The sequence below is a fragment of the Rhinolophus hipposideros genome (assembly GCF_964194185.1).
Source record: "Rhinolophus hipposideros genome assembly, chromosome: 5".
NCBI lineage: Eukaryota > Metazoa > Chordata > Mammalia > Chiroptera > Rhinolophidae > Rhinolophus > Rhinolophus hipposideros.
Genome location: NC_138051.1, coordinates 65,249,390 through 65,274,521, shown reverse-complemented (window position 1 = coordinate 65,274,521; position 25,132 = coordinate 65,249,390). Strand labels below are relative to the sequence as shown.

Genomic DNA, 25,132 nt, shown 5'->3' with positions numbered 1-25,132 from the left:
ACCTGAGTCCAAACATTTCCAAATAATGTTTTATAAAATTACTTCTGTCATTATTTAAAAATTAATCTTTTATAATTGCAAAAAAAATGAAAAGATGTTTTGGTGTTGGGGTAAATTTTGTTAAATTTTGTTTCTTTTAAGAACCATGTACTTTATCATTGCTGTCCTTTACTTGTATAAAAGTGGTGTCAAAGTAACACATGAAATTAGGAGAAAAATTCAAGGATTCATTTTTTTTTTTTACATTACTTTTAAAAAAAAAAAATAAAGTGATATCCATATGGATATATCTTACAGAAACTAAGGAATAATCATTTCACCATTCTGTACTTTAATTCAAGAGTCTAAGTATTCTTTCAGCAAGAGTATAGAAATAATAATTTACTTAAAAAGCATTTTTTATATCAAGTGATTTATTCCTTGTCTATAACATAAATATTTCAAAGGGAATAATAAAATACAGAAGGTTCAGTTGCTCATATTGCCTTTCACATACTGATGTGTAAAGAAGTCACTACGTTTTCTAAAATTTTTGTGAAATTTCGAACAAAATAGCTCAGAATTTCCATCTTTTATCTTATTGAATTAAATATCAATGAACCTTCCCTATCAGCAAACCACTGTGAATTTGAGATAGAAACACATTAAATGACTTATCTAAGTGATGCCAAAAAAAATCACTGATGAAAATATCTGAAGGTATAACTAGTCTTAAACTTGTTAAGCTAACCAGGTGACCAAGTAAGCACTTTTGTTATCTATTTATTTATGAGTTTTTTAACAAAGGTATAAATCCTATGCATCTACAGAATTCCTAGAGCCTCCAATTAATCCATTGTCTATTTCCATTGCTGGGGCTTTTGTTACCTTATGAGCTAATTATGACCCCTCTCAATGAAGAGTGATTAGGCAAGTTGGCTGTCATCTCCTTTTGGGAATAATTCTAACCAGAACACACATTCTACAGATTTTTTTTTTTTCTGGAAAGGGCTATAACAAATATTTATAATTTTTTGGTAAACTTAAATTATGTAAGTTAGACTGAAACACTGTATAAATCTGACTATATATCATCCTGTTAAATGAATTGGTAGTACAAATTTCCAGTTATGTAATCTTTCTTTTAGAAATATTAGGTTGGTGCAAAAGTAATTGCAGTTTAACAGGTTAAAAATAATTGCAAAAACTGCAATTACTTTTGCATCAACCTAACTTATAGAAGGAATGTCCAATCTGACATTATAATTTAAAAATGAGGTTTAAATGAAATTGCTGTTCTGAGCCCACAAAATGAGCTGTTTCGTATCATCCATAAAGTCAAATGTACAGATGAACTATAAATATGTGTCCCCAAATAAGACAAACAATTGTCATCTACCCCCAGACTAAGTCTGATGATTTTTTTAAAATATATAAATGACAATCAAAAATATTGTGTTTTCACTTGGCAATCCAGGAGTCCTACTTCCAATTTTCATTTATTTCTTTTGAATAAATACGCTTAAGTAATTGTTATTTTTTAAAAATCAACCATGGAATTAATAAATTTATTTATTTACACTTAATGTGCTAGAGTAGCATCTTAAAATTAAAAAACACACATTTTTCTACTGAAATTGATGAAACTACCTCAACAAAACTAATAGTAAACTAGAGAAAAAAGAGAGAAATACAAATGAGATTGTGAATAAAATGAAAAGTGTTTTCACCAGAACTCACTACTAAATTGTGAAATAGTCTAAACTATTTTCCACGTTAAGAACACCTTATGATGAATTAGATATAAGATGAGAAAAAAATGTTTTTCATTCTCAATCTAATTCTCAGAGAGCCTCATAGATGGTCAAAGGAGACATTTCTTCAAACGAAGTACATATGTTTACAATCTAACCTGGCTTATAGAGAAATAACATCTTATTCAGCTATATGAAGATCACACTTCAAACACCATTACTATGATAATTTTAATAACACAACCATTATATTGTAAAACAGTCACATGTCAATACTAACAATCAAAATCAAGTTTTCACATTGTTAAGAGTGGCATGCCTAATTTCAAGGTCTCATACTAATGGAGTAAAGCAGTGCTATAGATGATTCAAAATATCAACTAATGCAAAAGTCAATGAAGTATGCTTCATATAAATAAATATATTTTACATATTGCATACTTTATTTTGTATATTTATGTTTTGAAATATAAGCTATATTTTGCAGTATGTTTGCAGTAAATACATCTTTCTAATTGCTTTTTACTTGGGTTAACACTAAAATCGTGTAGTTCACATTCTAGGACAGCAAGTGGTTAGTCAATGAGGAAAGACACACCAAGAGAATGACAGATTGTACGGGAAGGGTGGTCAAGTATTTACAATTTCACCCAGATAATGCAAATGACAGAGATTCTCCACTGAGGTGGGGAGGAGTGCTAAGGAATGTGTGATGCCATTAAGAGCATCCTAACAAATGTGAAGCTCAGAATTCTACAGTTAAAACATAACTGCCTTCTCTTTGGTCCAAAAAATCCATGAGACTGTGGTAAGATTTCCTACAAAACGTACCGATTGTGCAGTAGTTTTTCTCACTGATGGAATACTATTCATCTGTTGACACAATGGATAAATCAGGAGGTTACAATTTATACCACTGACACAGATTTGCTATTGATGATAAGGTATATTTTTCTTTCCACCACATGGTATTTGATTTTCATGTGTAGTCACATGTTTGTCTAACCCTCAATCAAAAGGCATATAACAGACCTGGAATTCTTTCAGCACACGTATTTGACGTGCCTCATAAAATTCATGAATGTATCTGTCTGCAGTGTCACTTGCATGCGCAGAACCCCACATGGAGGGCACACAACCCGCCTTCTATAGGGAAAACTCCTTGAAGTAGAATTGAGCAGGAAGGCCACAATGCAGCATCTGAGCAGTATTGTTAAATAAATCACTCTTACTGTCAACTCATATTGATGACTGAAAAATGCAATGGATTATAGGGAAGAGACGTGGTAAAGCAAGATACAATAAACAGCCAATCTACTACCTCCATCCACCCAAGTTCTTATCTTTCTGGGTCTTGTTCATGGAAATGATATAAATGTTACCTTCTGGCTCATTCACATAATCAACACCCATAAATTTATCTCATGATGTACTTGGAGAATGGTCACCCTGGGAAGCTAAGCTGCTGAAAAGAAGGTGTGCTGTTGAACCTTTCTCTTTTGGTGGCCATTAACACTCTTTCAACAAATACGTATTGAGCATCTAATATGTGCCAGGTACTCTGTAGGTGAATTATAGTCAGTGGCCATTTAGAGCAGTAGAATCTAAATTTTTTCTTTTATTTTCAAGTTTAGATCTAATGAACATAAACCAATTATTTAGAGCATGGTATGTTGAAGTTGTATCTCTGAAACCACCACCACCAAACCTAAACAAATGTAAAACGTTTCCATCTTTAATCAATTTGCAAATAAGTCCTTTCCCCCACATTTCATAAAAATTTACTTTCACTCCAGATAAAAATCCTACCGAGGTTTAGCCTATTTCATGATATTTAATCAAAAAGATAAGAACCGTTCTACCTGATTTTTCAGCTACATAAAAATCAACTACCAGTACACTAAAAGGAAAAGTACAAAGTATTATTCCTGATTTAAAACCACTAAATAAAATTGGGAGAAACTTTTTTAAAGCTTTCAAAAAGGAAAAAAGCACAACCGAAATGGAGGGAATAAGATTATGAATAGCTTCCATAAATAAAATGTAATCACACAATTTCCATTAGAAGTCAGATTTGTGCATTAACCAATAAATGAGAAAGCTATTCAAAGTTTAGAGCAATTCATTTTATTATATCCCATCAACTTATACCTGAACATTTAAATAAAAGAAAAACACTTACAGAAATCACCATCATTTACTCTACATTTTCCTAAGTTTTCACGGGATCCCGAATCACTTACACAACGGAGGCATCATCTTCTTAAGGCATAGCCTAGTGTCAAGTAATTCCCAAATTACAGATTTTCATCCGTCTTGTTTGAAATGTTTTAAAATACACGGACCTCAGTATTAGCTTGTTATTCCACCCTGATGGTGTATTTTGCATGCAGTAGCAAAACTGAAATTGGTTAAAAGTATATTCCAGCATATTATTATTCTCAAAGGCACTGCCAAGGCATCACCCCGCGTCCTTTTTAACTCAAAAATTGAGAAGACGTGGCGTAATTTTTAAAATGTTAAGATCCCAAAGGTATATGAAGTAAACTTAAGAGATTGAAATAATAACAATCTACAGAATGAGGGTATTAAACTACTTTCATCAGCAACACTAACCAACTTTAATATTTAGTAGAATTAATATTAAGTAGTCTTACGCAAAGTTATGAAGTATATGTTAATAGTCCAATCCATTAAGACTGCTTTCTACTTCGATGGCTTTGAAAGGCAGCAAATCTATAGGAGTTATGATCTATAATTTTATTTGTAGTTTTAAGAAATATATGCACTTATTATTATAGCCATAATGACTGATGACTAGTTCCAGTGGCAAAATCGCGGCAGGAAACAGATTTAGCAATTTAAATGTTTTCTAAGTTTTCGTAATTGAGGAAACTTTTCATAATCTGACATTTGTTAAAACCACTTATTAGAAATTATGCAGCACAGTAGCTGTGGAAATATGAGCTAGCCTCACAATTATAAAGTCAGCCTATGTAGTCCTTTCCTATTGTATATGGTGGCATAAACCCCACGGCGGCCTATCAGCTAACTGGCAGGCAGGGGGCTGCTCTATTCAAAGTGAGAGATACAAGCTGCAGGGCAAAAACCTGGCAGCTCCCATCTGACCCCACAATCCCCTACTGGTGACAGCTCCAAGCTCCATGGCAAATTAGGCCTTCTCATATTACAATTGGAGAAGACAGATTCCATTAGCAGTATCTGAAATTGAGTGGAGAGCTGCACTGTTATCAGACTTGACTCATAAGCACTGCTATTAATCAGAGCTATGATAGCATTTATATATTTCAAGCTATCTGCTGCCGCTGTGATATTCTGCTACAAAGGGTTGATGGGACTTAGGAAAGTGAACAATAGAGCTTTCTGGGAAAAGCAGAGTAAATCAAGAAAGTCTATGACTTCCGCACATTCTGAAGGGATTGTGGTTTACATAAATTTTCTCCCAATTGGAGATTGAGCTCTTCCTCATCTTACACATGGGATTTAGTTGTCACTCAATGGTAACAGCTGTGAAAAGGTGAAGCGGCCCACCGCTCAGAATATTGCCTTCGCTTTTAAAGCAATTAACCCATGAACAGGAGGATACCTGGTGATATCAAAGGGATTAGGCCAGGCAGTGCATTATTAACATTTCCTTGAACTAATTCTAACTCTGACTAGCTGTCAGAAAAGACTCTACAGTCTTAAAAAAGAGTTTTTGCCCTGCTTTTTTCCCCTTCAAAATGAAGTGCTGCTATTTGAGCCTAATGTGTCTCTTTACTTATAAGAAAATGCATATGAACCAACCCCTTAATATGCTTAAGCAGTCTGAGTCAATTCAATTTTAATACAAGTAGGAGAGAAATATATGATCAATTAACCAGGGATCAAGACAGATATTCTCCTGAATGGAAATTAATGCTCCAGTACTTTCCATTCTTCTTCAACTACAAAAACTTGGTGACTATTTGTTACTATTACATAGTTACCTCTGAAATTAGGAAGAACTTCATATTATTCTCTATGGCAATAATCTAAAATACTCTTTGAGCTGGAAAATGTCCCTTAAGCAGGAGATTTGATTCTACATTCTCTAAGGTATGGCATTTTAATTTTTCTGTTCTTTATTCAATGGACTCTTAGCTGAAACTATTAACATAATAGCAGACACAGTGTTCAGAATCAAGTGTTCCTTCTCCAAAAGTTTAGTCAAATTAATTTTTAGCAGCAGCATAATGCTTACAAATATGGAACTTATAAAAAATAAAATACCCCATAAATAAAATACTGGTACAAAACAATCTGCCAATAGACATTTAAGTATCACTGAAATTCGTTGTAGGTTCTTTGTATAAACAGGCATAGTTTCACTATACATTTATTTATTATTAATATACATATATTCTAGTTAACCTGTTTGACATTAAGAGATCTGATTTCCTACTGTACAATATTAATGGTTAGAAAGTTTTTTTAATGCAAGTTTCCTGAAACAGTGCCTTTTAGGAAAAAAATATTCGAAAAACTGTTTAATGGTTAGCGATTTTGTCTTACTTTTAAAATAAGCACTGAATTTTATTAAAACTAAAACAGTTTTACTTTCAATTCACATGGATGTTCAATAAATATTGCTGAATGACTCGTTCTGTAGTTCCATTTGGCTGATAATAGTTTGAAAAGGATATGCTGACGCTGAAGCCTGTTGAGAATATATTCCCCACCTTATAACAACCAAAATAAATGATACAAGCTATGCCCTCATCTAAGATCATAAGCAATTTAAATCTTCCCTGAGGAGAATTTTTATACAATGCTATCAACATACGCCATTCTCTTTTAGTGATACCAGAACATAGGAAATGTAAGCACATTGATGTTTAATGATAGTGATTTCAGTACTCCTTCCTTATTCAGTTTATAGGACCTCATTTGATGTTTGTTAGAAAATAAGTTTGAAATTCAAGTACGAGGCAATGCTCAATGGTGTTCATGTTAGTGATTTACAGTATCTATAACTTTTTTATTATGTATTAATAGGATTTGTGAATTTCAAATCTAACACTTTGAATATCATACTATCAAACTTAAAAATCATTTACTTCAATGGCTTTAAAAGAGAAAATCCCATTTCCTATAAAACACTAATTGTATTATATACTCTTAAATGCATAGATGTACACATTAATAAAATGGATACAATTTCATAGAAATGAAATGTATTAGATTAAACTCCCTTAACAAAATGCAAGCTTAAATATACCCCGACAGGGAAAATCAATAAATACATATAGAAACAACTGGCACAATCTTACTATTTTTAATTCAATAAACTACAGTGACACAGACAGCTTTCCATGTGCTGTTTTACTCATATACTTTCTACATTCGAGCAAAGCAAATATAAAGTTCTTGCCAACCATTAGAAAAGACTGACCAAAAAATGCAGTGTTAATGACATCTTACTGCTTTTAAAAGCAAGACAAAGATGCAAGAAAAGCAAAAATTACATAGTAATTGAAAACAACGAATAAACTGTTCTTTCAATCTAAGTCATGTTTACTGAAAAAATTGAGCTTTTTACATCAACACATTTAAACAGAAATTTGCTTTTGAAATACAATCTTTGTTTAAAAGGTACAGAAGGTCTTTATGTCCACCCCAAGAGCTAAATATAGTGAATGCTATGTGAACAATTACCTGAAAAAAAAAACACCTAAACCTGTTAAAAGAATTAATTTACTGCACACCAGTCAGCATTAATCCCACATGTACAGTAATGTTCTCTTAAGTGATGGGGGAAAGAAAGAATAAAACGGTTTCCTGGATCAAAACCCTTCAACAACAAAATGGAATGATGATGTGGTCTGTAAATGAATAAAGTAGTGAAATGTCTCCTAAACAAATTCTGATAAAGGAGTCAACCTGTAAAGGAATACATTTACTGTATGCTGGGACTGGAAAAAAGCCGTCACTGTAATGGCTGTACAAAAACTGTGTCCTGCTGTTGGGTTTATATTCACAGAAGAAAGGTTTTAAAGGTTAAGTTCAGGTCATACAACAAATGAAATTGTAACAAGCCAGCTGACATTGTATAATGTCTTCTTCCACTCAATCAATAGGCTACTGTTAGTCCTATTACCATAGAGATGGCTTGCTCTTTCCTGAAGGGTGTCTATTGTTTGACAAAACAGATTTGCCACTTGAACTAGGCTGTTCCCAAAGGGCGTGTACCTTGTCAATTATTTGTATTCAAAATAATGAAGTATTTTCATATTAAAATGTATGTAAGAGATAATATTGTTAGATTCCTTTTCTGAAAGAAAGCAACTTTCCCAAAGTACTATATTATTAATACTAAAACCATTCAAATATCCAGTTTAGTCATATTAAGAATTTTTTGATTTAAAGCATGTTAACGGCAAGTATACAGGTTTATCATCAAGATTATATTAAAAGAAAAGGGTCACAGGCTAGCGTGCTAATCTAAAACCTATTATATCAAGGACAATAATTAATGAAAGCTATTTTAAAATATGGACAACTCAAAGGAAAATTATTGTACAAAGCTATTTGAATTCTAAAAAGATAAAGATTTTTATATATGATTTTTACAGTGGTTTTCATGTGGAATGGTATCAACAATATACTGAAAAACATGGAAAAGTTTTAAAAAACAAATCCCTTTATTTGCATAGAGCTATTTATATCCACACAGCATTTAAATATATGTGTATAGCATAGAAATCATCTTTTAACTATCAAAATAAATACAAGTATTAATTTTATTTAAATGTCTTTATCTTAAATATCTTGTCAAAATTAATGACTCATACATTCAATATAAAACAGGCACGTTCCAAATTTCAACCTAGATATTTAAAATGAAAAAAGATCGGTTTTTCTATCAATAGAAGTAATGACAGATTCTTAATTACAAAAGACACAAAGGAATAATTTTAATAAAGATTATTATAATCATTTAGAAAAAGAAAATATTCATAACATTCATCATACAAATTAGTCCAAGGAGAGATGTTATTTTAAAAATTTCATACTTAAAGATATGGCTAACACTGAAAACTTCTAAGACTGAAATAGATACAAATTAAATAATATAGATAAAAGTTTAACAAATGATTAACGTTTATAACAAATCAATCTGAAAGCTTTCTGCAAATAGATTTAAAAGTAAAGTTTAGAGTCATAATTATGTTAACTTTTACCTTAGTATCAATGATTAAAAGGGAATTTAGAAAAGAATTTAGGTTAAGGGCAATATTATGACTAATGCAAATAAAAACATTAGTCTCCAAACTGCCATGTGAAATTATGTCTACTCAAATTCTACTATACTTACATATAAAAATTATTTGTTTTTATAATCAAACCTACAGTGGTTTTTGAAAGAAGTGTTTTAATTTGGTTTTCCCTTTGCAGGAAGCATAATTTGTATTTTTCACTATAATCCTCTTAGGCATAGGCTAGACTGAATTAAGAGTGAAGAGACAGAAATAGCAAAGACAGATGAGTTTACCAATACCCTAAACTAATGACCCGTTTTTTTTTTAAAAGCAGGGTCGCCTTCCAAACTAAGAAAGCCTTCCATCAGTGAAGTAAGCGGGGTCTAATTTGCCTATCTTCCCTACAGCTATAATGGAACAAAGTGAGACCTTACTAAAACCACATCCCAAATTGATTTCCTTAGTTAATAGCCTCATTTCAAAAAGTATACAACATGTGCATATTTAAATACAATATAATTTGGTATAGCTCTGAACCTGATAGTCAGCTGCCCATCAGCACTACTGTGAGTAATTAAATGATATTTATCATTTACCAAAAGATGAACTTCATATTGTTAAATTAAACTGGCCCATCTGCATCTTCATAAAATGACAAACCTTATTAGTTCTGCCTAACCAGAGAATTGTGATAATGAACTGGTGATACCTTCACTCCATTGTATAAAGCAGAACCAAGTGTGTAATCATTTGAGGGGTTAAATGTATATGAGATTACTGTAAATTAAGAAAGTGAAATCACATGAGTGATTAGGAAAACCAAACGACAATTTTCTTTTTTAATACATGTACTTGGGCTATAAGAAAACTACATCTCCAAGTAATCAAAATTAATTTTAACTAATCAACTACTTTACCTGAAAACGGTGAAAAAAAGGAATGATGCAGCTCCTGCTCCAAATAAGCCACACAGAAGATTGACTCGGTAGGCAACTGAACCAAAAGGAAATAGTTTAATTGCCAGTATAGCCACCAGAGTGAACAAAGGGTAGCCAGGAGGATGGGCAACCTAAGGAAACATTAGCAACGGTCAGAAGGTCTTCATCTAGGGAAGGATGAGTCACACTGGCTTTCACTGAAAAGTAGCCCTTTTCTCTGGCAAGCCTAAAGATTAAGAGCCAATGACTAACTGAATAGTGGTTTTCTATTGTAATCCGTTTGTGCCAATACAAACAAATATTTTCTTTAGTGGATTTGGCATCGTCTATCACATGGTGTGTCACCTAGAGAAAGGCTGACATATTTCATTGTCAATTCTTAAGCAGTTTGTTGTCCAGGTTCACAGTACATTAGGGTCACTTAAAAGGCTATTGAAGAAAAGCAGGTTCTGAAATAGCGTATTGGTTAGAAAGTTGAAAGACCACACTGCTATCGGATTACCACCACGCTGACAGTCCTAAGGTCTTGCCTAAAGGGATCATGCACCATAATAAAGTTTATTAAATAATAAACTTATTAAAACCGTTAACCCGATTTATTTTATTCTCCATAGCTTATACAAAATTTGGGGTGATAATAAGCCAGCTACTGTATATATAGTAAAGGCTTTGCTTTATAATTTAGTTTAATTGGATTTAAAACTTAAAGTAAATTGTCACGTACTGTACTTATAAGTTACTAAAAACTGGGGTTTAAAAATAAATTAATCTACTTTATTCCATGCTTAATTAAACTTTCTTAATTCCTAAAACTGTTAATGAGAGCATTGATTAAACAATAAAACTAATACTTACTCCAAGCTCATGTGCGGCTGTGATCAGTTCCCCTGTGAAAAAATAATGTAAAACCAATAATTACTATTAGAAAATGACACTCCTCCAAAGTTTTCAAAATCCAAATGCTTGCATTGGGGTTTTGCATTAATTTGACTGGATAAAACTGTAAATCTGCAGAGATTTAACAGCATGAATAGTCGAATATTTTCTCCCTTAGGTCTTATTGAACAAAGTATCTTTGGTAGTTTTTAATAACTGGTCAATGGAAATATAGAGAAATCCTATTTTTTTAAAAATACTTATTTTCCCTCCTGAAAGTTGTATACATTTGCAAATATATACAAAACTCTTCTAAAGCATTAGTGTAATACGCTGTTTTATCCCTCAAGTATTTAGTACAAAACTATCTATAAACATGCAACCTTATACTGGGTAGAATGTGCAAACATCTGAGGTTTGATACTCCATAGTGAGCCATACTGCCCTAACCCTGGCATTTGGATATCTTCTCTACATTAATTAGTTTGGATGTCTTTAAACAATTTCCAAGTGTCTATTAGCTCCAGGTTATTTCGGTAAGCTCCAGCTACCATAATACACTTTTTCAAGCCATTAAATCATTATACTATTTACATAGTCCTTTGTAGTTCTTTGCCAGTAGTGATTATTTCTAAAATTATTATTCAGTAATTGAATGCCTACTATGTTAATATTCAGAGCACAGGGACTATTTCTTACTCATCCTTGTACACAGTACAACGTAAGAAATCAATATTAATTGATGATTTATGGGAAGTTATTACCTATTAGAAAATGTATTGTCCATTTTTTATTCTTCAATGAATATCAATTTTTACTGATTGCCCTAGCCACAACGCACACCTTTACCTTCTTTGGCCTGGACCGTAGCAATAGCATTGACCAATCTTCTACTTCATCTTTCTACTGAAATCACTTATTTATTATTGCCACCTCAAAGGGCTGGATCATATCCCTCATCTAAAATTTCTCAATGGCTGCTTTTTACTGAATGAAGTTTAGATTCCTCAGCATGACATGCAAACCCTCTATGGCTTGAAGGTCCCTTTACAAGGCTTATATCCATGAAACCTATGCTTGTCTTGGTCAAATCTCATTATCCACTGGTCCTCTGGAATGATGTTCTTTTGCACCTCCTATCACTCATTTTCTCACTCAGTATTCTCTCCTAAACCCTTCAAGGCCTAGTTCAAGTGCCAGTTTCTCAGTGACACATTTCCTTACACATATCCCTCCCCAGCTAATTCCCCCATCAGAATTGATCACTTCTTCCTCTTCCATGGAATCTATTTAGATTGCTTTATATGCTGGTTAGTTGCTTTCATTTGTCTTGTCCACTAAGTCAAAAATATTATCCTATCCATTTCAGGATCCTGTCAAGACATCACCACCTCTCCCTCCTCTAGCCACAAAGAACCTAATCCAAGCTCTGAACATAGAGGTTGACAGTAAGACGTATCACAGTCATCCTTGCTGACATCCCTCCCAGGCGAATGACTGCTTGCATGATGGAAGCCCCACAAGGGCACCCAGACAGGTATTGTTCACTTAAATCAACTACTTAAGAGCATCTTTGAAGTTTTCTGGAGGTATTCAAGAAAACCTTAGAAACCAGATATTTTCTGTATCTTACTTTTTAAAGAAATTGTTTGCGGTCTAAAAATATTTAAAATAGCTGTTCCCTTTCTAACTACTGTCAAGTCTATTATATAGTTTTACTCTAAAATGAGTTAGCTCTTATGTCTTCAGTCTAAAACTTTTAGATTTTTCTTATATTTCTGTAGGTGCAATGAAGCACAGTGAAGTTCAAAATTTCAATGTCGCTGTTCATTCTCCTCCATTTAAAATGTATTTAGAATTATATTTGACATTAACAAAAACATTTTCTCTAACTTCTTTTTACCATTAAAAAGTGTTAATCTTTGCTGGGAGTTCTGACAGTATAAGGATAAATGTGGAATCTAATGAACTTCCATCAACTTTTATCAAATGTTAAACTAAAATCTATAGAGAGGAAATGCTACTATTCAAAGACTATAAATGTATCTTTGATAAAGAGGAAATATTACTCTTAAAATTAAATATGATAAAGAGAGGAAGTAAATAGTAAAAAAACAAAAAACAACAAGGAGCCTTCTGGGTCCCTGATTTCTCTGAACCCTTTATACTAGGGTTTCCTGCAACGTAAGTTCTACTACCACATGCGATCAGAATTATCTGGGTACTTTATAAAAATGAAGGTCCCATAACCATACCTCAAACCTACCTACTCTAAGACACTCTGGCATTGGGGCCCAAGTTTCCCAGGCAATTATAAAGTACATTCAAGTTTGAGAACCAGAGTATTTCTGTCTGGGACACAAATAGGTGGCACGCTCAGTTAGTATATGTGTAACCTTTAAAAAAATGAGGTTCCTTTTACTTTTTATAATTATAGTCATATATCAAGTCTATTAAAGACAGTGACACGTTCCTAATGTGAATTCATTTTCCCCCAAAATAACAAACAGAAGTGAAGGCTAGATTCCCACTCTCCTCCAAAGGACCCTGAGCACTCCTGCCCATAAATGAACTATGCGTATCAAACGGTGCAAAATGTTGGCAAGGCCACAAAATGTGATGGATTTAAGAAGTACAATTTAAGACTTATCAGGAAGAAGAAATCATGCTTTATATTGGTTTTGAGATGTGTTCTGTTTATTGATAGAAAATTATTTCATAAACACAAACATTCAAGGAGAACAGTACATTCAACATATAAACAAAATTATTAAAGATATTATACAAATTTTACTGGCAATACTTGGGAGAGTTAATCTTTCCCAAAAATGAACAAAAATATTAGCAGCAAACAATATTTAGAGTCAAACTAAACAAATTAGAACACCTAAAAAGTTTGGTAACTCAAAGCGAATAGGTAACTTTATTCTTTTGGGGAAAATGAAAACATTATTAATAAAGACAAAGCAACAACCACAGATTGTAAAGAGTTTCAATATTGCTATGTATGTAATGACGGAGTTAACAAAGAATTTTGTGAAATTCTTTGACAGAGAGCAGAGATTAAGAAAGCATGTTTTAAAGTAAACCTTTTTGGGTTCTTTCCTTGACCATCCCTATTTTCCAGCTGTGTGATTCTGGACACACCTTACTTTTTGTCATCTATAAAAGACACCTATTGATAGTACCTACCTCATAGAGTAGCAGCTGGGAGTATTAAAATGACAACCCACATAAAGCACTTAGAACTGTGCCTGGCACACACTAAGACCTCAGTGTTCATCATCCCACCCCCATGCTTCAGACTCAAACAACCATGAGAAGTAACCGTCAGAGATTTTCTTTTCTGAAAGGTACAGAACTACCCCACTTCTGAGCAATGCTCTCCAAAGTCAAAACTCTCACAAATATAAAGTTATTTCTGTTATTTAATATAAACCTGGGAAACGTGGTTAACTTCATTCCCCATTACGCTAATGAAACATTGCTCCTCTGTGCTCAATGGGACCTAAAAGAAAGAATAAAGGTAGTGACCTGAAAATGGAACACCAATAGTCCTCGATGTGGTAGGTAGCCTTGAAGATGGACCTTAATGATTCCCAATTCCTGGTACCCTCACTGTGTAATCCTCTCCCCCGTGAGTGTGAGCTAGATTTATTGACCAACTTCCACGAATAAAATAGGAGAGTGGCCTATCACTTCCAAGATTAGGTTACAAAATGACAAAGGTGCCATCTCTTTCTCTCGACAGAAGTTAGGCTACCCAGACCCACGTGGCAGAGAAGTGAACTGAGCTTATAAAGCGAACCCCCCCACGTTCAGCCGGGAGAGGACGGCAGCCCTAGGCCACACTGTGACAGGCAACCTTGTCCTGAGAAAGCACCCAGCTGAACTGTATGGAAGAGTCCTGATCCACATAAAATGACATAATAGACCGTTGTTGTAAGCCACTGAATTCGGAAGTATCTTGTCATGCAGCAAAAAACTGTGCACTCAGCTTTTTCAACCTCTAGATTCACTCTCTGCAGCTACCGGCATTATTGGATGGTCACTTAGCTGGGCAGCAAAACGAAACCTGGATGTTGTGTCTCACACCAAATACACCGCAAGAACTCGTGTGATTTACCTGGCCCGTGAGTCAAGGCTTTCTTTTTAACAGAAGGAGCTTGCGGTCAGCCACAACCTGACCTCCACTCTTTTAAGCATCCTCCCCCAGCTACTCTGCACGGCTGGTTCCTTCTGCACACCGCCTCCTCGGAGGCCTCTGCTGCCCGGTCTCGCAGCAGGAGCCCCGGGCCACCCGCACTCCTCAACTCACGTTTCCCTCTTACTGTCTCCACTGATTTCCCCCCGCTGCACGTGCAGGTGGTTGTTCCGTCCTCCGGGTCGTTCCTACCAGCACCAGCACGCCCTCTGCCCCCCGGCCCCCGCTACCGGGACTCCTCTCACTTGGAACCCAGCCCGCACGCCATCAGTACCACGTGGGGGCCAAACGGAACGGAAAGGAAAAAGTCAGGTGCAGAAAAGCGACCTGGGGCAAGTGGAGAGGGAGGGCGGCCAGTCCCTTCCGGACAAACCGACGAGCCCCGGCCTTTTCACAACTAAAGAAATCCGAGTTCCACGGAGAGAACCGTAAGTTGGATCTGGCCCGTAAAGCCCTGGCACCGGCGGGTGCACGGAGGGCGCGAGCTGCCCGGAACTGGTGAGACGAAGGCGGAGCACGGGAGAGGGGCAGAGGGCCGACCCTGCGAGTACTTTACCCGAGTCTCCCCCCGGCACCGAGGGGGGCAGCGTGAGGGTGAACACGCCCGCCACCGCGGCGAACACAGCGACGCTGCCGCACAGGCCCCCGGAGCGCCAGGCCCCGACTCGGGCGGCCCGCCCCCGGGCCGGGCCCCTGCCGTCGCCATGGAGACCCATGGACCAGTGGGGGCCGAGGAAACAGGCCCCGGGCGAGCCCGAGAACGCGGGGCTGAGCGGGGCTTTTCCGTGCGAGCCGAGCCCGCGCGGCCGCCGCAGCGACTTCCGGGTCAGTCCGCGTCCGCAGGCGGCGCCGCACCTTTGTCCACTGAGGGGGGGGGCAGAAAATGCCCGGCCTCGCAAAAGCCGGGCTCTGGGAGTTTTCTCACGCACTGGGGTTTACAGGCTTATAACATGCTTTCACCCAGCTCATCACGGGGAAAATATTTCTCTTAAGAGAGCAAATGTGGGCACGGGGCTCCCGCCTCCATTGCCATTGTCCCCCCTTCTCACTGACTTGGCCCGGTCTGACAGAGACAGAAGCTGGGTGGAAAACTGAGAGTGAGGAAGGGCTGCTTCTGCCCCCTACGGTGTGGGGTGAAACTGCACCTGAGGACCAAGAGCAGGAGCCCGGAGCCTAGACTGTTCAAGAAAGGGGAAATGTGCGTTCAGTTTGTGCAAAGAAAGTCAGTAACTACTTTAATCGCCACGTGTTTACTACCACTCACTGTAAGGCAGTGTGCTAATTACGAAACCGCAGAGTAAATGATCAAGTTATTAAATCTTCAGAGAAATTAAAAGAAGCTAATTGGTCTATTTTTTCGTTGTTGCTCTGGCCTGAGGGAAACTGCAGATGAGCTGAGAAACTTGAGGTTTTTCTGTTAATACAAATAACTCATTCCCTGCTAAAGTTGTCTCCTACTTGAATGAAGAGACGTAGTTTGATGGAGCTTTGACCACAAAGTGGGAAATGAAACGGAGACACTGTATTTTTCAACTGGTAGCAATGCGAAAAAGAATGAGGACTATTGGACGACCACATAGTGTGCTGTTAGTAAGATTTTTAAGCTTACATTTTACATTATTATAGCAATTATTCTGGATTATCAGTTCCTGGAGGGCAGGGGCTGTGTGGTAGCTGCTCCTAAAATGGCTTCCAATGATCCCTGGTGTTCACTCCTTTGTGTAATTCTCTCCCCTTGTGTGTGGGCTGGACCTAGTGACTTTCTTCTATCAATAGAATAAGGTACAAGTGATGGCTGTCATTTTGGAATGACTTTCATCTTGCTTGCATTCCCTCTTGTGGCCACTTCCTCTCTTGCCCTCTCACTTGCTCACTCTGATGAAGCCATCTATCATGTTGTGAGCTGTTTTATGGAGAGGTCCACATGGCAAGGAATTGAGGGTCACCTTCAGCCAACAGCCAGCGAGGAACTGGGGTCCTCAATCCACCAGCCTGCAAGGAACTAAATCTGGCCAACGACGTTTGAAGGAGGTAGGAAATGGGTCCTTCCCCATATGAGCCTTGAGGTGATGGTTTAACTCCTGCTAAGACCTGGATTGTAGCTGAGAGAGACCCTGATGAAGATTGCTGTCCTACAGAAACTGTGAGATAATCAATGTTGTTGTTTTAGTTCACTAAGTTTTAGGGTCACTTGTTACTTAGCAATAGATTACTAAGATAGTTTATCTTCTGTTTCTTTTCTGAAAGAACATGCCAATTAATACTGATTGAGCCAAGCATATACTTCTTTCCCTTTTCATCCATCTCACCTTTTTTTCTTGCTCAGGCGCTTTATAAAAAGATACATTTTTACCATGGCACTTTTCTTTCAAAAGGGCATAATTCTTTGCCCATGTTTGGGAGGTAGAGATCAGTTCTGGAAGTATGAATTTGGGAATTGTTCATGGAAGACACAGTGTAGAGAAAACAAAGTAGTGGTCAAATGTTAGCCCACATCTTCATTTAGGGAATGGCAGGAGGAGAGGAGTGAACAGTGGAAGAGAGGAATATGTCATAAGAAGCTAAGAAACAAATAATGTCAATGAAGTATTAATATATGTGGTAAGGTTGTCACATGTGAAGGATGATGAAAAGGGACACATCTATATTTTATGGGAATTGTGTTTATACAATTTGGAGAGTCATCTCAGCAAAAGAATACAAAACTGCAGACACAAAATTATGTACAGGTATGAAAAGGAGTCTGGGCTAACAATGGCCTGTGAAGCTTATGCTTTATTAGCTTCACAGTTAATTTCCTTTGAGGATGAAGAGTGGCCTTCGTCTGTGTCTGACTCTACCTCTCCTCCCTGAGCATGCTGACTCTTCCCTCCTCCCTGAAGCACTTCCTTCTGCCACTTCAATGACGGCATGCTCCTTTGGCTTTCCTTTACCTCTGGCCTCTCCACCCTGGTTCTGCTTCTGTCAGATCTCCAATTGTATGGTGCACCAGGGTTGAGTTGTAGAATTATTCTCTCTTTCTGCCTTCTTCCCCAAGAGGGTTTTATTGAAATTGTAAATAGTAACTATAAGCTGATAAATCTCAAAACTACATACCACCAACCTCTCCTTTAAGCTACAACGTTTTTTACTTTTTAAACCCAACTGCCTTGTGTGGTGTGGAGGTTTCTCAAGAAATTACGAATAGAATTACCATATGACCCAGCAATCGCTCTCCTGGGTATCTACCCCAAAAATCTGAAAGCATTCCTCTATAGAGACACGTGTACTCCAATGTTCATTGCAGCTTTGTTTACGGTGGCCAAGACATGGAAACAACCAAAATGTCCTTCAATAGATGAATGGATAAAGAAGTTGTGGTATATATACACAATGGAATACTATTCCGCGTTAAGGAAAGATGATATAGGAGCATTTGTGACAACATGGATGGATCTTGAGAGTATAATGCTAAGTGAAATAAGTCAGACAGAAAAAGCAGAGAACCATATGATTTCACTGATATGTGGTATATAAACCAAAAACAAAAAAAGAACAAGACAAACAAATTAGAAACAAAAACTCATAGACACAGACAATAGTTTAGTGGTTACCAGAGGGTAAGGGGGTTGGGGGGTGGGAGATGAGGGTAAGGGGGATCAAATATATGGTGATGGAAGGAGAACTGACTCTGGGTGGTGAACACACAATGGGATTTATAGACGATGTAATACAGAATTGTACACCTGAAATCTATGTAACTTTACTAACAATTGTCACCCCAATAAATTTCATTAAAAAAAAAGTTTTCAAAAAATTTTCAAAAACCCAACTGCCTTGTGATTTCTCCATTTCTATGTCTAAACAGCATTTCAAACCTGGCAGACTGTGTCTGTCTTATTTCCACTGTACACCTGTGCCTAAAATGGTACCTGGCATAAAATAGTACTTAACAAGTATTTGTGTGATGAGTGAATAAATGAATAAAAATAATAGGCCATTGGTCTATCCATTAGGGATTGCATTTAGCTGCTAGTAACAGAGCCCCTGATATAGTCAGTGATTTCAATATGCAAGCGTTTATTCTCTTACGTAAAAGAGTCTGGAGGAAGTCAGTCCAACACCGGTTTGACAACTGCTTGATATCATTCAGGACAAGACTGCAGGCCTTATATCTTTCTGTACCATCCCACTCAGCTTACATCCCCAAGGTCATCTCCTGATGCAAGATGGCTGCTAGTGCTCCATCTTTATTTGAGGAAGAAAAAGAAAAGATGAGAAGAGAAGGGCATACCTCACCCTTTTAAAGAGTGCTCTGGAAATGCTATTCCACAATTCTGCCACGTCTCACTGGCCACGGTTGAGAAATGGGCCATTCCTAGGGGAAAAAGCAGCTGAGAAATACACCTTTTCAGCTAGGCAATTTTCCAGAGTTCTATTACAAAGGAAGATGGAGAGAATGGATACTGGGAGGTAACTGGCAGGCCCTGCTATAGTTGTGACCTGCAGGTATGCTTACCTTGAAAGTTCAAGAGGTCAGTTTCAGTGGAGTAGTAGATATGGAAACCAGGTAATAGTGGGTTAAGAAGTGAGAAAATAAAAGAAGATAAAATAGAACACATTTACAAGAAGTTTTGACTGTGAAGGGGGAAAGAGAAGTAATATGGGAATTCACAGAGACTGAAGTATCAAATGAATTTGAAACAGCTACTATAAAACAAAATGGAAAAATGTGTACATCCCTTAGGATTCAACCAAAGACAAAACTAGTAGGAGGTATTTGTTACAAGAAATTCTCTCATGGTTGTGGGGGCTGGCTAGGCAAGTCAGAAATCCCTAGGGCAGCCCTTCAGGAAGGGCAGGCTGGAAATTTCAGGCATGGGCCGAAGCTGTGGTCCACAGGTGGAATTTCTTCATCAGGGACCCTCAGTTTTACTGGCTTTTCAACTGATTGAATAGGGGCTACCCAGATTATTTAGAATAATCTCTCTCTCTTAAAGTCAACTGATTATGGACTTTAATCACATCTATAAAATACTTTCACAGCAACATTGAGATTGTTTTTTGATTAAAAAACAAGGGAGTGTAGCCAAGCCAAGTTGACACATCCAAAGGACATCACAGTATACGTAATGTAAATTCCAGGCCAGGGAACATGTGAATTAGAACATGAAATTGAGAGGAAGTAAATACACAGAAGTGTGGGCCCGTGGTTTCCCAAATGTGGCCCTGGGAGTCTTGAAAGCAAAACAAAAGGGAAACAGATCATTTGTATGGCCTCTCTGTTCCCCAGGGGAAACAGATTCTTCCTGGCACTTGTGGCCTGTGCCTAGCCTCTACAGACTTCCACGAAGCAGCTCCTCATCAGAATTGGGCAGAAGTGGGCATTGCAGCTCCCACTAGGTCTCCACTGATACCTCCCTAGCTGGGAGGAGTCGCAGTGACTGCTCCTCATGTGGCTTCCACTGACACCGCAGTGAGGAGAAGGAAGGGCCAGGAAGTAGCCTTATTTTGGGGAGTACTGGTGAAAGTTCTGACTCCTTTAGGCCTCATCTGACACCACCCTCACTGGAGAGAGAAGGCACCTTATGACTGCTGGGTGGTACTCCCCACAGGGACTCATTGACACCATGGAGAAGAGGGGCCTCATTACCCAGCCAGGATGAAGTTCTGGCTCCTTCTTCATCCTTCTTTGACATCTCTTGGTGGGTGTGTCGGGGTATCTGGAGAGGGTAGAAGTCTAAGCTCCCCACTCAGTCTTTGCTGGAGTGGTGGTGGGGGGGGGGCACAGGGTTTTCTTTGTTTTTTGGCTACAGTACAGAGGTTATTTTCTAAATGTATCTGTTCTCGCCCCTTCCCTTGTCCTTGACCAGAGAGAGCAGGCTTTTTCCTTTCTGTTCTTTTTTTTCTGTGCCTATTGAAGTCTCTGGACTGCCTGCTTCTCCAGCATCTAATCTGGGATACATGAGGCAAAAAGAACACCCAGGGAAGTCACCACCATGTCTTTCTTCAGGTTTCGAGACTCCTGTCTGGTCTGCCTTCTTCTCTCCACCTTTCGGTCTTATGTTTGTCTTACACTATGTAATGTCCAAGGTATGTAGTAGTTAGCAGGAGGAATAGGGAGAAGTGTGTCTACTCCATCTTTCTGGAAGCAGGAATCACTCCCCTTTGTGTTTTTCTGAGTATTGAGAGCAGTTTCACAGATATTAATGCTCTGAAATTTGCCTTACAAGTTGTCATTTAGAAATCATGATCTCCCCAAAACCCACATGAAATAAAGTCAAATGTGCCTTAATCTTACTAATACCTGTGAAACTTTGGATTAGAAGCTTTAGATGAGAAATTGGATACTCGTAATACTATGCAATAAACCATCTGCAACAGGACAATATAAGAGGACACAACATCCCTGTTGAGTGCCTTAGAAAAATAATTTTAAACATTCAAATGTACTAGTAACCAGAGGAATTTAAGATAAAAACAAAGAAAATCCATTTTTCACCTTTCCAATTGTCAAAGATATTTAATATTTATAGAGTATTGGTGATACAGGAATTTTGTATGATATTTTAGAGGGCAATTTAGTTATGTGTATCAAAAATCTATAACATATTAATATAATTTGACCTAAATTGTCAGTAAACAGATGAAAATGTGTTTAACTTTATTAGTAATCAGAGACATGCAAATTAAAAACTCAGTGGTATATTACGCACCTATCAGGTTAGCAAAGATGAAAGTCTAATTATATATAATGTTGGCAGTGGTGTGGAACAGTGGAAATGCGAACAGGAAGGCAAATTGGTGAAATCACTTTGGAAACAGAAAATTGTCCAGTAAAGACAAAGATGTATAGTGCTTATAATCCAGCAATTCCATTCCAGGTTTATACCTGGAGAAGCCACGAAACAGATACAAAATGTTCATAGCAATATTTTTCATAAGACTGCCAAAAAGGGAACAACCCCAAACACCCACCAATATGGGACTAGAAAGGTAATCCTGGTATATTTATACAATGAAAATGAACGAACTATATCTACTTACCATGGAAAAATATGGGCGACTCACACAAAAAAATTGTAAGCAATATATTGAGCAGAAGGAGCAAGAGATAAAATAATGCATATAGAATGATTCTAGTTATTTAAAGTTGAAAGATAGTGAAACTAAACTATATTGTTTAGAGACATATCCACAGAGCTTAAAACTGTAAAGAAAGCCAGAAAATCATCACAGATGGGATGATGGTGGTTACCTCTGGAGTGAGTGGGGGCTGTGATGGGGGAGGGTACATGTGGGCTTCAGGGCACTGTCAATGTTTGTTTTTGACTTAAGCGCTGGCTACATGGGTATTTTCTTTATAATTGGTCTTTAAACTATTTATAAATGTTTTATGCACTCTTCTATCTACATGATATAGCTCACAATAAGAAAAAGTAGACAGGAAGGAAGATTATAGAGCAGTTACCTAATGGACAGTTTTGTGATATGAGTGCTAACCAGAATATTACCCTGAGCTAGTCTGAGAATTTTCCTGCATCTTTTTAGTTCCATGTAATATAAGTGATTATATGGAGGTGTTTTATACTCAAGGAAAATAAATGTCAGCATGAAAGTAAATTTTCTTTCAAAATCTCTTCTGGTGATCAATGTAATAGACTATTAAACTCTCTCCAATTTAGTTTTTGAACATACTCATAAATTTTGTGAATTATGCTCCCAATCTTCAGGAAAAAAAGAAAAGAAATGAACTTGGTTTCATAGTCTGGTGTCTGTCAGTATTCTTCAAAATTGTAATGAACCCAATTTTTAAAAACAAAACTCAAAGATAACACATAAAAAAAGGAATATTATTTAAAGGACCAAAGGTAAACAATTTAAAAAGCTAAAATAACAACTATCAAAATTAGAAGCAGAGGTGAGGTTAGCAACAATAAACCAAATCCTCATTCTGTCTGGGGACACAATAGATAATGTCTTAACATTGATAAATTAAGAAATCGTTCTAGAGGCTAATTATTTGGGGAGATAATCATGAGAAGAACTAAAACCAGAAAAGGTTACAAGTGCCTCTGAGAAGGGATTCTAGGTGAGAAGAGAGGCAGGATGGGAAATTCTGCTTTCATCATAAATTGTTATATACTATTATATATTTTGCCATGGGCATTGTATTACATTGATAAACAATGGGAAAATATTTGTAAAGGAACAATTAAGAATGAAAAAACTGAAAACTTTTGAATTAGAGATTATAATGTATATGAAGAGCATAGTAGGAGCGATATCAGTGTTTGCCCTAAATCAGTTGTTTCTTGTTTGAATTACATTTTAAAAATTCTCTTATTTAGCCATTCTATTTCAATGTGCAAATAGAATCTTATCCATATGAAATTTTGTTCATTCAAAGGGTTGTATGGTTTATATTTTAGAGTTCACTCCCACTGCCAAGTGGAGACAATAGGCAAATAAGAATACGGCAGGACAAGTGGTTAGGGATAATAGCAGTAGTGCTCTCCGTAACAGATGACTCCAGTCCTGGCCAGAGTGATGGTAGTGGACATGAAGAAAAACTAAATTAAATGCATTATAATATTCATATTTAACTACAGGTGCTTACAGGTGCTTTTTTCCCCCCAAGCAATACTTGGCGGGGGGGGGGGAATGAAAAACATGTTGGTAAATCTAAGTATTGCTTGAAAAGCAATTATTTCTTTTCATCCTTTCATTTCCTTCTGGGCTCTTTTTTTTTTCCTGAAATATATCTTTTAGTAGTTTCTGAATCTTTGTATGTCTGAACTTACCTTTTCTTTTGCCCCTTTTCTGAATTATGATTTAGCTGGGTAGAATTTTAGATTCATCATTTCCCCCTCAGCACTTCATTACTCTGGTTTTTTTTTTTCCTGACATCTATTGATGAGAAATCTGTTATCAGATTGTCATTCCTTTAGCTGTTTTGCCTTTTCTCTCTGGCAGCTTTGGGGATTTTTTTTCTTCTTCATCTTTAATGTTTTTAAATTCGCTCATATGTATCTGGGCATAGATCTTTCTAACTTTATTCTGATTGGCACTCATTTGTTCTCTTTAAAGTAAAGATCCAGGTCTTCTTTTATTTTTGGAAAGTTATTAACCATTATCTTTTCCAAGATTGCTTTTCTATTATCTTTCCTTTTATTCTGGAACTCCAGTTGGGTTTCTCCTTGTTTCTACATCTATTACATATTTTCCATTTCCTATCTCTCTGAGCTACATTTTGAGATATTTACTTAGTTCTTTTTTCCAACTTACCAGTTATTTACAGGTTTTTTTTTTCTCTCTCTTAATTGCCAGTTTTTCTTTCACGGTTGCTATTTTCTTTTTAATATTTTGAGGCTTGCTCTACTTATGTATTTCTTCAGCTGTGGACTTTCCCGTTTTTTAGATCTGTTGACTCTTATTTTATGCTGTTAGACCTTCATTGGTCTTGAGATTGTTTGCATGCTTATTTTCTTCCGTACTCTTTTCCCCATTATATGTCATGGTTGCTTCCATCCTAACACTCAAGGATACACAGCTTCAAATCAGGTCTTAATAGCCCAGCTTGGGATTCTTACCATAACACTGGCAAGTCTCTGCTCTGATCTCATTTTGTGACTTATCATTTGTCACTGAAAGTTTGTTCATTTCCTTCCTTCTTTCCTTCCTTCTTTTTGGTGGAAATTTTCAAGCATACACAGAACTAGAGAGAATAATATAATAAACCTTTAGAATTAATCACTCAGCTTTAACATTTACCAATATATGGCTAATTTGTTTCATCAAGACCCCTCTCCTGTTTTTTGACTTACTGGATTATTTTGAAGAAAATCCCAGATATCATTTCATCCATAAATGTTTCAGTATGTGTCTCAGAGGTATGATCTCTTTTCTTAAAAACATAAGTATATTACTATTATCACACCTAAAAATTAGCAATAATTTCTTAATATCAACTATCCTGGTAGTATTAGATTTCCCTGTTTGTCCCATAATTTTTTTTTATATAGCACATTTGTTTGAATTAAGGTTCATATAAGATCCAGACATTGCTTTTGGTTCGTATGTCTCCTTTAATCTGTAACATTTCTCCCTCCAGAATATGGGGGATTTAAAGACCAAAAAAGGAACTGGATTATGCATTCT

At 36.6% G+C, this 25,132-nt stretch overlaps 1 protein-coding gene across 6 annotated transcripts in view; it reads right to left on the bottom strand.

Annotated features, from left to right (window-relative positions):
* TMEM260 (transmembrane protein 260) overlaps positions 1–15,821 on the bottom strand; it is a 58,132-nt gene extending 42,311 nt beyond the window's left edge. For 5 of the 6 annotated variants that reach the window (XR_013993282.1, XR_013993283.1, XR_013993284.1 and 2 more), the window contains exons 1-3: positions 15,549–15,821; positions 10,768–10,799; positions 9,892–10,043 (exon numbers count right to left, since the gene is read on the bottom strand). Coding sequence is in view for 2 of the 6 variants with exons in the window: in XM_081047407.1 (XP_080903533.1) it covers positions 9,892–10,043; positions 10,768–10,799; positions 15,549–15,708 (344 nt within the window). In the remaining 4 variants the exon portion in view is untranslated. Of the gene's footprint in view, positions 1–9,891; positions 10,044–10,767; positions 10,800–15,319; positions 15,422–15,548 lie in introns of those variants that run through there. The other variant, XM_081047408.1, reaches the window with a different exon arrangement.
* Between the last annotated feature and the right edge of the window lie 9,311 nt (positions 15,822–25,132).